The sequence below is a fragment of the Bubalus kerabau genome, chromosome 10 (genome assembly GCF_029407905.1).
Source record: "Bubalus kerabau isolate K-KA32 ecotype Philippines breed swamp buffalo chromosome 10, PCC_UOA_SB_1v2, whole genome shotgun sequence".
Classification (NCBI taxonomy): domain Eukaryota; kingdom Metazoa; phylum Chordata; class Mammalia; order Artiodactyla; family Bovidae; genus Bubalus; species Bubalus kerabau.
Window position 1 is genome coordinate 29,147,709 of NC_073633.1, and position 13,568 is coordinate 29,161,276.

The window sequence follows — 13,568 nt, forward strand, 5'->3', positions numbered from 1 at the left end:
AATATTATTCATTTTCATTAAAGCTATTATCACATGCAATTTCAATTTCTACACTTATGAAAATTTGCTTTACAATGTAGCAGCAATATTCAAAACCACAGTTTCTCATTTTCAGAGAATTCTAATATGTCTCCCATAAGCGTTATTGTGATGTTGACATATAAACTTTTATTTTGTAATAATGGATCAACAAAGTTTACTGCTACCCACTTTAGGATCCTGCAGAGTCAGAGACTGACTCAACCTTGCTATCAAAGTCTACTGTGGGGACACATGCCAGCCCATGGAGGGGTGGGGCTGAGGCAGCTGTAGTTTGGATACAGGCTGCAGATCACCTGGGAGCACTGTGCCTCCACCGCACAGAGGTAGGTGGCTGAGTCTTCCAGCTGGGAGGCTGTGATGTGTAGGATACTATACTGCTCCTTAGACTTCACTGTGGAACTCAGCCTTTCATTCTGCTTTGTCCCTGACACTATGAAAAACAGCCTGATGAGGCTGCCTCCGGGATTCTGCTGGAACCACTGCAGAGTCTTCACTGTGGCAGGAAAATTGCACCTCAGAGTACAGTTGGCTCCCTCCTGGAGATTCAGGACTGAAGGGCTCTGCTCCACCTTCACCGCTCTCACACCTGCTTGGAAAGAGAAAAGCAAACACATACAATGTCTCTGGGGAGTCATGGATGCAGTTTCCAGACCTGTAAACTATCTCAGGAAACACCCATGAGGATGTAGAACCATCTAGGAGCTCTGGGTCAGCTCACCTTCCCTCCTTCCCCAGCTGCACTCTAGGACAACCCAGACTCACAGCAAACCTGGACCCACAGAAGCCCCAGCAAGGCTTCCCACCACCTCTTCATGACTCCTTGCTCAGTTACTGGGGTACCTTTGCCCCCACTCTGGAGGGTGTAGAGTCTTGGGTCCAGAGAAGTTTTCATACTGTCAAAATGTTCCCGTTTTACTGGAACTCACCAGTATTACTGAGAACCAGTCACATCTGAGCTCTGTCATCCACTTAACAGGAAGCTCCACCCACAGCCAACTAGGGAGATTGTGCAGTAATCTCTCCAGAATTGTAGTTGCAAACAGTGCAGGAGGGTAGGAACAATATTTGTAGTATATGAAGATATAAGGCATTTTAAAACACTTTATGTAAGAAAAGTTTGTGCAAGAGTGTGTGAGAAAGGGTGGATGTTACTTCTAAGAAGATCAGTGTCTCAGTTGTGTTAAATGGAGCCTTGAAGAATCATAGGAAGGGTGAGTTCACTCCCAAATTACTTAGAATGACAGAGCATTTAAGAATTCAGTTGTATGACAACTCAGCCTTTAAAAAGAATAAAACATTGTCATTTGCTACAATATGGATGGACCTTGAGGGCATTATGTTAAGTGAGTAGGTCAGACAAAGACAAATGCCATATAAATACTCCACTCCATGTGGAGTATTTTTTTTTTTTTTAAATCAAGCTCATAGATAGAACAAATTAGTGGTTGCCAAAGGCAGGGATGAGGGGTGGAAATGAAATAGATGAATGCGGTCAAAAGGTACAAACTCTAAGATATAAAATAAATGTTGTGGGGATGTAATGTATGGCAAGATGACTATGGTTAATAATACTATATTGCATATTTGAAAGGTGCTAAGAGAGTAGATCTTGAAAGCTCTCATCATAAGAAAAAAAATTGCAACTCTGTATGGCACATGTTACTAGACTTGTTGTAATGATCATTCCACAGTATATTTAAATATCAAATCATTGTGTCATATACCTGAAACTAAGACCATGCTGTATTTAGTTATACCTCATTTTAAAAAAATAATTCAGTTATATGTAAATTCTAATAAAGGAAAACTGATACAAGCAGTATGTATGAAGACAGTGATACATTTTCTTGAAATTGAGAGCTCTAGAAACCCAGTAGATACAGCTGACATCTGCACAGAATATTATTCTAGTAAGATTTCAGTGGATTAAAAGAAACACAGGATATATGTATAATGTCCATTCTGACTTAACTTCCACCTCCCTCCTTCTCCTGCCCAATTGGCGGACAGATGCGCTACAGAGCTGATTCTGAAAAGGATACACATTGCTGGTCAAATTAAATATTGTCCTTTTCTTTCCTCTTTCTATCTGTGTTTCTTACTTTTTAATCCTTTCTTCTTTGCTCCTGAGTATTCTTGCTTCCTCTAGTCTCAGGGGAGATATATGAAAACTTCCTAGGTCCATTGAATTGGGAGAATTTAATCACACAATTTAAATATTGAAAACAGGTAATGGAGATGTTTCCTGTTGAGCTTCCATGCTCACAGAGATCAGTAATATTGATATCCCCATTCCTCTACCTCTGCTCAGAGAATCATCCTCATAATTGATTTAGAGAGGTAAGGACTTCAGCTTTTCTAAGTTTATAGAGAAAGATAAAGCTGAAACTTTAGATAAACTTTACACAAATACTGTTCCCCTCTCCCCACCTTTGCTATGTATAATTTGACTGTTCTATGCTCTCTGGTTGTTGTTCAGTCACTCAGTCTTGTCGGACTCGTTGTGGCCCCGTGGACTTCCAGACAAGAGGCTTCCCTGTCCTTTACCATCTCCCAGAGCAGCAGCAGTTGCAGCAGAGCTTGCTCAAACATGTCCATTGAATCAATGATGACATCCAACCATTTCATCCTCTGTCATCCCCTTCTCCTCCTGCCTTCAATCTTTCCCAGCATCAGGGTCTTTTCTAATGAGTCAGCTCTTCACATCAGGCGGCCAAAGTATTGGAGCTTCAGCCTCAGCATCAATCCTTCCAATGAATATTCAGGACTGATTTCCTTCAAGATTGACTGGTTTGATCTCCTTTCAGTCCGAGGTACTCTCAAGAGTCCTCTCCAATGCCACAGTTCAAAGGCATCGATTCTTTGATGCTCAGCCTTCATTATGGTCCACCTCTCACATCCATATGTGAATACTGGAAAGAACCATAGCTTTGACTAGACAGACCTTTGCTGGCAAAGTAATGTCTCTGCTTCCCCCACCCCCCTCCCAGATAAAGGTTGACTTTATCAGTATCAATTTTCTTTTATGGTACACTCCCAAGTTTTGACAACTTGCTTAGCACAATTTAGCTGCAAGCACTTAAAATAGTCTTTTCTTTTCCTTTCATTTTTTTATTAAAGGATAATTGCTTTACAGAATTTTGTTGTTTTCTGTCAAACCTCAACATGAATCAGCCATAGGTATGCATATATCCTCTCCCTTTTGAACCTCCCTCCCATCTCCCTCCCCATCCCACCCCTCTAGATTGATACAGAGCCCCTGTTTGAGTTTCTTGAGCCATACAGCAAATTCCCATTGGCTATCTATTTTAAATATGGTTATATAAGTTTTCATGTTATGCTCCTTCCATACATCTCACCCTCTCCTCCCCTCTCCCCATGTCCAAAAGTCTATTCTCCATGTATGTTTCTCTGTTGCTGCCCTGAAAATAAATTCTTCAGTACCATATTTCTAGATTCTATATACATACATTAGAATACGATACTTATATTTCTCTTTCTGACTCACTTCACTCTGTATAATAGGTTCTAGGTTCATCCACCTCAACAGAACTGACTTAAATGTGTTCTGCTTTATGGTTGAGTAATATTCCATCGTGTGTATGTACCACAACTTCTTTATCCATTCATCTGTTGATGGACATCTAAGTTGCTTCCATGTTCTAGCTATTGTAAATAGTGCTGCAATGAACAATGGGATACATGTGTCTTTTTCCATTTTGGTTTCCTCAGGGTATATGCCTATGAGTGGGATTGCTGAGTCATATGGTGGTTTTATTCCTAGTTTTTAAAGAAATTTCCATATCGTCTTCCATGGTGGTTGAATCAATTTACATTCCCACCAACAGTGCAAGAGCATTCCCTTTTGTCCACACCCTCTCCAGAATTTATTGTTTGTAAACTTGTTGATGATGGCCATTCTGACTAGTGTGAGGTGATATTTGTAGCTTTGATTTGCATTTCTGTCTCTGCTTTTTAATATGCTGTCCATGGGGTCACTAAGAATTGGACACAACTGAGCGATTTCACTTTCATTTTTCACTTTCATGCATTGGAGAAGGAACTGGCAACCCACTCCAGTGTTCTTGCCTGGAGAATCCCAGGGATGGAGAAGCCTGGTTGGCTGCTGTCTATGAGGTCACACAGTTAGACATGACTGAATTGACTTAGCAGCAGCAGCAGGTCTGTCATAGCTTTTCTTCCAAGGAGCAAGTGTATTTTAATTTCATGGTTGCAGTCACCATCTTCAGTGATTTGGGAGCCCAAGAAAATAAAATCTGTCACTATTTCCCCATCTATTTGCCATGAAGTGATGGGACCAAATGCCATAATCTTAGCTTTTTGAATGCTGGGTTTTAAGCCAGTTTTTTTCACTCTCCTCTTTCACCTTCATCAAGAAGCCCTTTAGTTCCTCTTCACTTTCTGCCATAAGGGTGATGTCATCTACATACCTGAGGTTATTGATATGTCTCCTGGCAATCTTGATTCCAGTTTGTGCTTCATCCAGGCTGCCATTTCGCATGATGTACTCTGCATATAAATTAAATAAGCAGGGTGACAATATACAGCCGTGACATACTCCTTTCCCAATTTGGAACCAGTCTATTGTTCCATGTCTGATTCTGACTGTTGCTTCTTGATCTGCATACAGGTTTCTCAGGAGATAGGTAAGGTGGTCTGGTATTCCCATCTCTTTAAGAATGTTCCACAGTTTGTTGTGATCCACACATTTAAAGGCTTTAGCATAATCAATAAAGCAGAAGAAGATGTTTTTCTGGAATTCTCTTGCTTTTTCTATGATGCAACAGATGTTGGCAATTTGATCTCTGGTTCCTCTGCCTTTTCTAAATCCACCTTAAACATCTCGAAATTCTCAGTTCACATACTGTTGAAGCCTCGCTTGGAGAACTTTGAGAATTACCTTGCTAGCGTGTGAAAAGAGTGCAATTGTGTAGTAGTTCGAACATTTGCTCTCTGGGCTCCTCTCTTTGGAACATCTGGAACCATCAGAGTCTTTACTTCTTGTACAGCATACTGCGCCCCCTAGTGTGCAGAAACAAAACTCACTTTAGACCAACTAATTGGTGATGGACAGGGAGGCCTGGCATGCTGAAGTCCACGGGGTCGCAAAGAGTCAGACATGATTGAGCAACTGAACTCACTCACTCAACTCAATATTACACAACCCCAACTCTATTCACTTCCTGTTTCTTGGTCAAAGAAATGCTGAAGGTCAGAAAACAATATAACCGCCTGGATTAAATAGGGATTAAAAATGAACCAATCCTACTTTTAAGATGGAATTTCATGAAAATTAATACTGTAAAATAATTTGACAGTTCTCATCTACTGCTATTTGATTTTTTTTTACTTAGTTCAAAATAAGTGCATAAATGTTTACTAAAATTTTACTGTAAAGGAGGTAAATTATGAAATCTTAAGAATATACACAATGGAGTATTACTCAGCCATTAAAAAGAATATATTTGAATCAGTTCTAATGAGGTGGATGAAACTGGAGCCTATTATACAGAATGAAGTAAGCCAGAAAGAAAAACACCAATACAGTATACTAACGCATATATATGGAATTTAGAAAATGGTAACAATAACCATGTGTACGAGATAGCAAAAGAGACACTGATGTAAAGATCAGTCTTATGGACTCTGTGGGAGAGGGAGAGGGTGGGAAGATTTGGGAGAATGGCATTGAAACATGTATAATATCATGTATGAAACGAGTCACCAGTCCAGGTTCAATGCACGATACTGGATGCTTGGGGCTGGTGCACTGGGACAACCCAGAGGGATGGTATGGGGAAGGAGAAGGGAGGAGGGTTCAGGATTGGGAACACATGTATACCTGTGGCAGATTCATTTCGATATCTGGCAAAACTAATACAATACTGTAAAGTTTAAAAATAAAATTTAAAAAAAAAGAATATAGAAAAGGGATGAGACAGCAATTTATAGTCCACTTATAAAACAAAAGTAAACATAACTATAAAAGAATCAAAGAGTAGGACCATAAGAGGAAAGTACAGAAAGCTATATGATCCCAGGGGACAGAGAAATATTTCACTTGATACAGGTGAACAAAATCTTATTAAAAAGTGATTGTTTTCTCTTTCCCCCATTTTTATGAGAATATAGCAGAATATGGATAAAATTTTAGGAAAGCTTTTATAATTTTATTAACATTAAGAGGAATTCCTGAATCTATGGAGGATTAAAATAATAAAACATTATATATAAATTAAAATTCTCTTTGACTCTTCACTTCCAAATTTGACCATTTTGATCGTTCATAGATTTGGAATTGATGCCAGCAGGTTTACTTTGGATATATATACAGTAAGTCTCCTACATATGAACCTACAAGTCGAGAGCTTTCAAAGAAGCAAACATGGAGCTTACTAATGAAGATCTGAACTGAAGGCCCAGGTAAGGATGAAGAGAGACAAGAGGAAGAAGCAACTAAAGAGCCAACGAGATTCACAAAGCAGGAAATGGCAAGGGGATTTTCTTTGTTGGAGGAAGCACTGTTAGTTTCTGAGGCAGAGGACCAGAGCGTAGAACAGTACACAAAGGCTGCAGCAGCTGTTCAGAATGCAGTCCAGTGCTACTGAGTCTTTTATGATGAGAAAAAGAGTTACCACCCAGACAAGACCTGGATCATTCTTTTCAAGAGAGTAGATAGAATTGAATCCAGCAAGGAAGCAGAACGTATGCCATCAACATCAGGTGTGAATGAAATCACAGTCTGCCCTCTATCTCCTATTGCTGATAACCCTTCAGCTGTACCATCTCCCACCTCCTCTCCCTTCTCCCTCAGTAACTCTTCCTGCCTGTTCACTCGATGCTAGTCCCTGGACGCCAGCTATTGTACTGTACTACTGTACTTTTCAAGGTACAGTACTGTAAGATGAAAAGTTTTGTGTTTGTTTGTTATATATTATTGTGTGATAAAGTATTATAAACCTATTACAGTACTATATAGTCGATTGTGTCAGTTTGGTACCTAGGCTAAGTTTGTTGGACTTGCGAACATACTGGGCTTAACAAACACACTCTCAGAACAGAACTGATTCCTATGTAGGGGACTTACTGTAGGTATACTAAATATACAAACCAATAGAAAATATATAGTATTTTTAGTATTTTATTTAGTTTTTATTTAATATGAAATCATGCATATTGTGATACATTTCTGTAACTTGCTTTATGGACTCAATAATAAATCTTGTAGGTCTTCTTATATTAACATAGGTTTATATATATATATATATATATATATATATATATATATATATACACTAACATAGGTTCTTCTGCTCTATTGTATTCCATACTATGCATATACTACCATTTATACAGCCCTTCCCCTATTGATGGTTGTTCCTACTGCCCTGTGTGTAAGGATTGAAGCCCCCTCCCTTACCCAGTGAACACACCAGGCCCATCAAAGAGACATTCCAAAGGAGTGTCAATTCTGCTTAAGGGGCAGTGAAGGAGTCCAAGAGGACACCAAGTTAGTGAACAAAATTAACTTCTGCAAGGTAAGATGTAATTTTTTAAAAAGACATAAGTTCAAAAAAATTAATTTTCAAACAGAAGAAAAATAGTGGAGGAAAGTTAGCAGAGATGAAACAAAGAAATTAATATTTACTTACAGAAAAGGATGAAACTAAAAATGAGGACATTTCATAATCCAACACAGCAAAAGGTCAGAGACAGCTATGAATAACAGTTTTAAGGAAGCATTTTTAAATGTATCATTTAAAAAGAACCAGTTTTCAAGTTTCTCTAAAAACACATCAAGAGAAAGTGGGAAACCTCATCCTCAAAATTATACATAATCATTCTGTGTACCAGAAATTAGTGAAAATTTTAATCAAGGAAGGCCTCAGCTGTCTTATTTATGAACTTCACATTTATTTACTAGAGGGTTGTTACTGACTGAATAATATCCTTCATCGAAATTCATATGTTGAAGCTTAATTCCCAGTACTCAGAATCTGATTGTATCTGGCCTTAAGTCTTAAGATAAAATGAAATCATATAGGTAGGTACTAATCCATGTAAGTAGTGTCCTTATAAGAAGAGGAAATTTGGACACAGACATGCAAGAAACAGAAGCAAGACTTGGCAAAAGCAGTGAGAAAGAAGTCATCTTTCTCAAACAAAGGCAAGAGGCCTCAAAGAAACTAACCCTGACAGTACCTAAATCTTAGATTTATAGCATTTAGAACTATGAGAAAACAAATGTTTGCTATTTAAGCCACCTGGGCTAAGGTATTTTATTATGGCAGCCTTAGGAAACTATCACAAGGGTCAATTTTAATATCCTATCATATGAAATTTCACAAAAAAACACAACTTGAAGTCATCACTTTCCAGGTCTTGGTTCTTTGCATGTTTGAGTGACCCAAACCTTTATTCCAGAAAGATCTGAGTTTTCAATGGTCCTGTTTTAGTTTTGATTGCTGATGTTTTCCATTAAGTTTAACCACTGGACATGAAAGTAGTAAGTGGCTCCAAACACAGTATTCTTTGCTTTCATTGTATGAAAGCAATCCAATATCCTCTTGTTATTCAAGATCAATCACTCCAGCTAATAGGTTCTTTATTCTTCTATGTTGATTTGATGGCTAGAGAGCCCAAAATATCCAGTCTCATTGTCCATTGACTGGAGTATTATTTTGCCCTCTGGTGAAAGAATTCTTCCCATAGGGACTAAGATCTCCAGATCTACATGCATAAAGTTGCCAGCTTGGAAATCTATTAAGGTTTGTTAATGTATTATTAGGTGTAACAGTGAGAGGAGCCACTCCCTTCTCTTGATTCCAGGTCCCATGTATTCTGGCTACATGGAAACAGTAACATACGATGGTCCCTGATTCAAAGCACATGCTGAACCCTGTTACACACAGAGCCATCCTATCATGTTGCCTTCCAACTGGTACTATCTAGAAAGTGAAAGTCACTCAGCCATGTCTAGCTGTTTGCAACCCTATGGCCTATACAGTCCATGGAATTCTCCTGGCCAGAATACTGGAGTGGGTGGCCTTTCCCTTCTCCAGGGGATCTTCCCAACCCAGGGATCGAATCCAAGTCTCCCACATTGCAGGCAGATTCTTTACCAGTTGAGCCACCAGGGAAGCCCAAGAATACTGGAGTGGGTATCCTATCCCTTCTCCAGCAGATCTTCCTGACCCAGGAATTGAACTGGGGTCTCCTGCATTGCAGGTGGATTCTTTACCAGCTGAGCTCCAGGGAAGCCCTAGTTAATTACTGGAAAAGTCCAAATTGTTAATTTCATAGATAAAGTAACTCAAGATTTTCATTTTATTCCTAATATAATTTATTATTGTAGAAAACTTCTAAAAATCGTATAAATAATAATGAATTATTAATAAAAAGAAAGAAGGGAGGGACCCAAGGAGGGAGGAAGACCACTTTGATTTCAGAGGCAGAGTTAGGGTTGTGAGGTTGGATTATGATCTCCCAGCTGCTTGGGGTCCTTGGTGTAGGACTTAATTTTCTTCAAACTCAGCTTGAGTTCAAAATCAAAAGAAAAACTTCAAATCAAAAACTTCTCCTAGATAAAGTGCCCCCTGTAGTCCTACAGGACGTGTGGCTTAACAAATGACAGTGAGTCACCTGAAAACAGAGGTAGAAGAAAGTGTGATCCAAAAACAGAAAGGAAGGGTGAGAGGGAAAGAGACATTAAACGAGCATACATTTCTTGTTCTTAATTGTGTTTCTTCAATACCCCATTTACTTTCCTTATGTTTATCCAGCAATCACTTAAACACATTTATTACAAACCATATCAGTAGGTCCTAAAATTATTGTTATTTTCAGACTCCCCATTTAACTAAGATAAACCATGGTCACAATCTACTCGTTCTCTTTATATTTTGAGAGCTCCTATGAGCGTATCTCCTTATACATTATGCTGCTGCTGCTGTTTAGTCATTAAGTCGTGTACAACTCTTTGCGACCCCATGGACTGTAGCCCACCAGGCTCCTCTGTCCATGGGATTTTCCAGGCAAGAATACTGGAGTGGGTTGCCATTTCCTTCTCCAGGGGATTTTCCCAACCCAGGGACTGAACCCGCATCTCCTGAGTTGGCAGGTGGATTCTTTACCACTGAGCCACCTGGGAAAAACCCCTCATACATTATAGTGTAGGCCAAATAGGCAACCAGAAAACTCCCTCCTCCTCCTTCTCCTCTTTCTCTAGAGTATTCATTATGTTCCAAGTCCTTAAGAACACAAGGACTATAAAAACTTCTTATACAATTCTTCCCATCCTAGACAAAATGTTTATATGGATCACAAATTTATACTTGTTCCAGTATCATCCTAGTATTCATTAAAATTCTTATCAATATTCTAGCAGAGTGTGAATTGCTAAACTTACTACCTGATTAATTATGACAATTTTAACATATAAGAATCAAACTCTAACCTTCTAACTGTGAAATCATTCAAGAATAGGGTGAAAGCAAGGCAGGGGAGAAAATGTCCATAGCTGGAAGAAAGTAGCAAAGGAGTTATATTCACAAATTTCTGATGTAGAGTTACAGAATTTAAGAGAATACCAAAAGAATGAGAAGCTACCCTTATAACTGAGAAAAAGTCTTTAGATATGATGAATTGAAATCTCCATTCTCCTTAGGTACTATTCTTAAAGAGTTGCCAGAACTAATATGACTATAATTACTATAAGCCCTGTAAGATTCTAATCAATCTCTTAGTGTTAACCAACTTCAGAAGTCCTCCTGAGTGAAATAAATATTCAGAGAAAATATTCTAACATTTTGTGACCAACACAGTGAGACCCAGGGGGAAAAAAATTCAAGAAAGTTGTCTGTGACTGACCAAGTTAAGGAGGCAAATTTTCAGGGAGAGAACATGAGCAGTTCATCTTTAGTTTTCAGTCTTGAGTGAGACACAAAGTGGCAAATGAAAACCCATACAGTCAATCCCTTAAAACAGTCAACCTCAAGGCAAGTCCTTAAGCATCTGATTAGTACATGATAAGAACATCATTCTAGGATCTTAACTATTTATTGTTATGTGGTTTCTAAAGCAAGTAAAAAGTTCCCAAAATAAAATTTACCAGACATGGAACTGTAGGTTCATATAAAAGTACCTCTGTCTGCTCAGCTCTCTTTGCCTCATTGGCAATCATATAGCAAAAGATTGTTTAAAATAAAACAAGAAGCAATTTTGAGGGTCTGAAAACTTCACTACCATGAGTGGTTTGTGTTCAAGTCCTCCTGCAGTCCCAGGCACTGTGGCACTCAGTGCACAGAAGTACTCAGCTGAATCACTCTAGTGGGCTGAGAATTTCCTCAGGTTGAAGGAAAGATCACTGCTTTTAAATTCAGCCACGAAGCCTCTAATGCCTTGAACAACGGTGTTCCCTGAAAAGTACTTGAGGAGCAGCTGGGGTCTTTGCCTGGGGTACTGGACGTACCAGAAGAGATAGGGAGTTGCACCGTAGGAATAGTTACACTTCAGCTCCAATAAGGTTCCTTCAGAAACCAAAACAGGGTCATCAGGCTGCGTCACTGACTGGCCTCTGGAATCTCCTGCAAAATCAATGTCATGTCAGTAAAAGCAATGCAGACATCACTATGAAAAGAATTATATTTGTAGTAAGAGTCTGTAGAACCACAGACCACTAAGAAATTTTATTCACTCAGGGCAAATAGCATCCCCAGTATTGAGATGAGCAGCAGCAGCATGGCTGAGCAGTGGAAACGCTGTGAAGTCTTTTCTGGATGATCTCCCTTGAGCAGACAGGAAAGTGGCAGGAAAAAGAAGTTTAAGGCCTGACAAGTTCCTTGCTAAGATAAAAACGCAAAAGCTGCTGAGATGAGCCTGCAGCTTTCTGATGTTTGATGTCTGATTCCTCTCTCTTGCCTCTGCAAAGAAGTCAGCAAGCTGCAGGGAGGAAGGACTGAACAGAGGAAGCTGAACAAGATCTTTAGTTTGTGCACATCGCCCTCTGAAGGCCAAATGTAGAACAAAGATCCCAAGGCCCCATGGAGAGCTAATCAGTGTCTTCCTTTTATTTTCTGAGCTATATCAAAGACTTCTGTCTTCCCAATATGTTTTTACCATCCCAAATCTATGATGGTGTGTTAGTCTTAGAGTCTACAGAAAATGAAGAAAAAGAAAAGAAAGTGAAGTCACTCAGTCATGTCCGACTCTTTGCAACCTCATGGACTGTAGCCTACCAGGCTCCTCTGTCCATGGAATTTTCCAGGCAAGAGTACTAGAGTGTGTTGCCATTTCCTTCCAATATGCTTTTACCATCCCAAATCTATGATGGTGTGTTAGTCCTAGAGTTTACAGAAAATGAAGAAAAAGAAAAGAAAGTGAAATCACTCAGTCGTGTCCGACTCTTTGCAATCTCATGGACTGTAGCCTACCAGGCTCCTCTACCCATGGAATTTTCCAGGCAAGAGTACTAGAGTGGGTTGCCATTTCCTTCTCCAGGTGATCTTCCCCACCCAGGGATCGAACCTGGGTCTCCCGCATTGCAGGCAGGCACTTTACCACTGAGCCATCAGGGAAGCCTATAGAAATTAGATGTCATATAAAAGTAGAGTAACAAGTTACTTCACTGAGAAATAAGTTTATAAAAGGTATCTCAGAGTTGAAATTTGAGTCTATGAGAATCTTTGGAATTAGGCTAAATGCCTCAGACATTTCTGTCATGGCAGTGATTGAAGATGGCAGAGATGTTTTCTTTGACTAATGCTTATGAGTCCACATGATGCTTGTGAAATCTTTTAGATGTAAAGACAGGCAGGGCCCAAAACTATAAGACATTGATGAAGAAAATTGAAGGAGACACAAATAAATGGAAAGATACATTATTCTCGTGTATTGGAAGAATTAATATTGTTAAAATATTCATACTACCCAAAGTAATCTATAGGTTCAATGCATGCGGGAGTGCTCAGTGGTGTCCGAATCTTTGCAACCTCACAGATTGTAGCCTGCCAGGCTCTTCTGTCCATGGAATTTTCCAGGCAAGAATACTGGAGCAGGTTGTCATTCCCTGCTCCAGGGAATCTTGCCGACACAGGGATCAAACCCACATCTCCCGAATTTGCAGGCAGATTCTTTACCACTGAGTCACCTGGGAAGCCCATAGTTTCAATGTAATCCAAATCAAAATGCCAATGGCACTCTTCACAGAAATAGAAAAAATAATCTCAAAATTTTTATAGAACTAAAAGTGATCCTGAATATCCAAAGCAATCTTGAGAAAGAATAGCAAAGTAGGACGCATCACACTTCCTGACTTCAAGCTATATTACAAGCTATAGCAATAAAATTGTTTGCTGCTGCTGCTGCTAAGTCACTTCAATCATGTCTGACTCTGTGTGACCCCATAGACCGCAGCCCATCAGGCTCCTCTGTCCATGGGATTTCCCAGGCAAGAGTGCTGGAGTGGGCTGCCATTTCCCTCTCCAAACACTGTTTGACATTGACAT

At 39.4% G+C, this 13,568-nt stretch overlaps 1 non-coding gene and 2 gene segments (V, D, J or C); all 3 read right to left on the reverse strand.

Annotated features, from left to right (window-relative positions):
* Nucleotides 1-251: 251 nt before the first annotated feature.
* On the reverse strand, nt 252-856 carry LOC129622005 (T cell receptor alpha variable 22-like). The segment is given in 2 exon segments: nt 252-628; nt 805-856. Coding segments are annotated over 2 exon segments (429 nt in total).
* A 10,532-nt stretch (nt 857-11,388) lies between these two features.
* On the reverse strand, nt 11,389-11,804 carry LOC129620464 (T cell receptor alpha variable 8-3-like). The segment is given in 2 exon segments: nt 11,389-11,648; nt 11,759-11,804. Coding segments are annotated over 2 exon segments (306 nt in total).
* A 763-nt stretch (nt 11,805-12,567) lies between these two features.
* TRNAC-GCA (transfer RNA cysteine (anticodon GCA)) lies at nt 12,568-12,638 on the reverse strand. The gene has a single exon. It is a non-coding gene; the product is annotated as a tRNA-Cys (tRNA).
* Nucleotides 12,639-13,568: the final 930 nt, after the last annotated feature.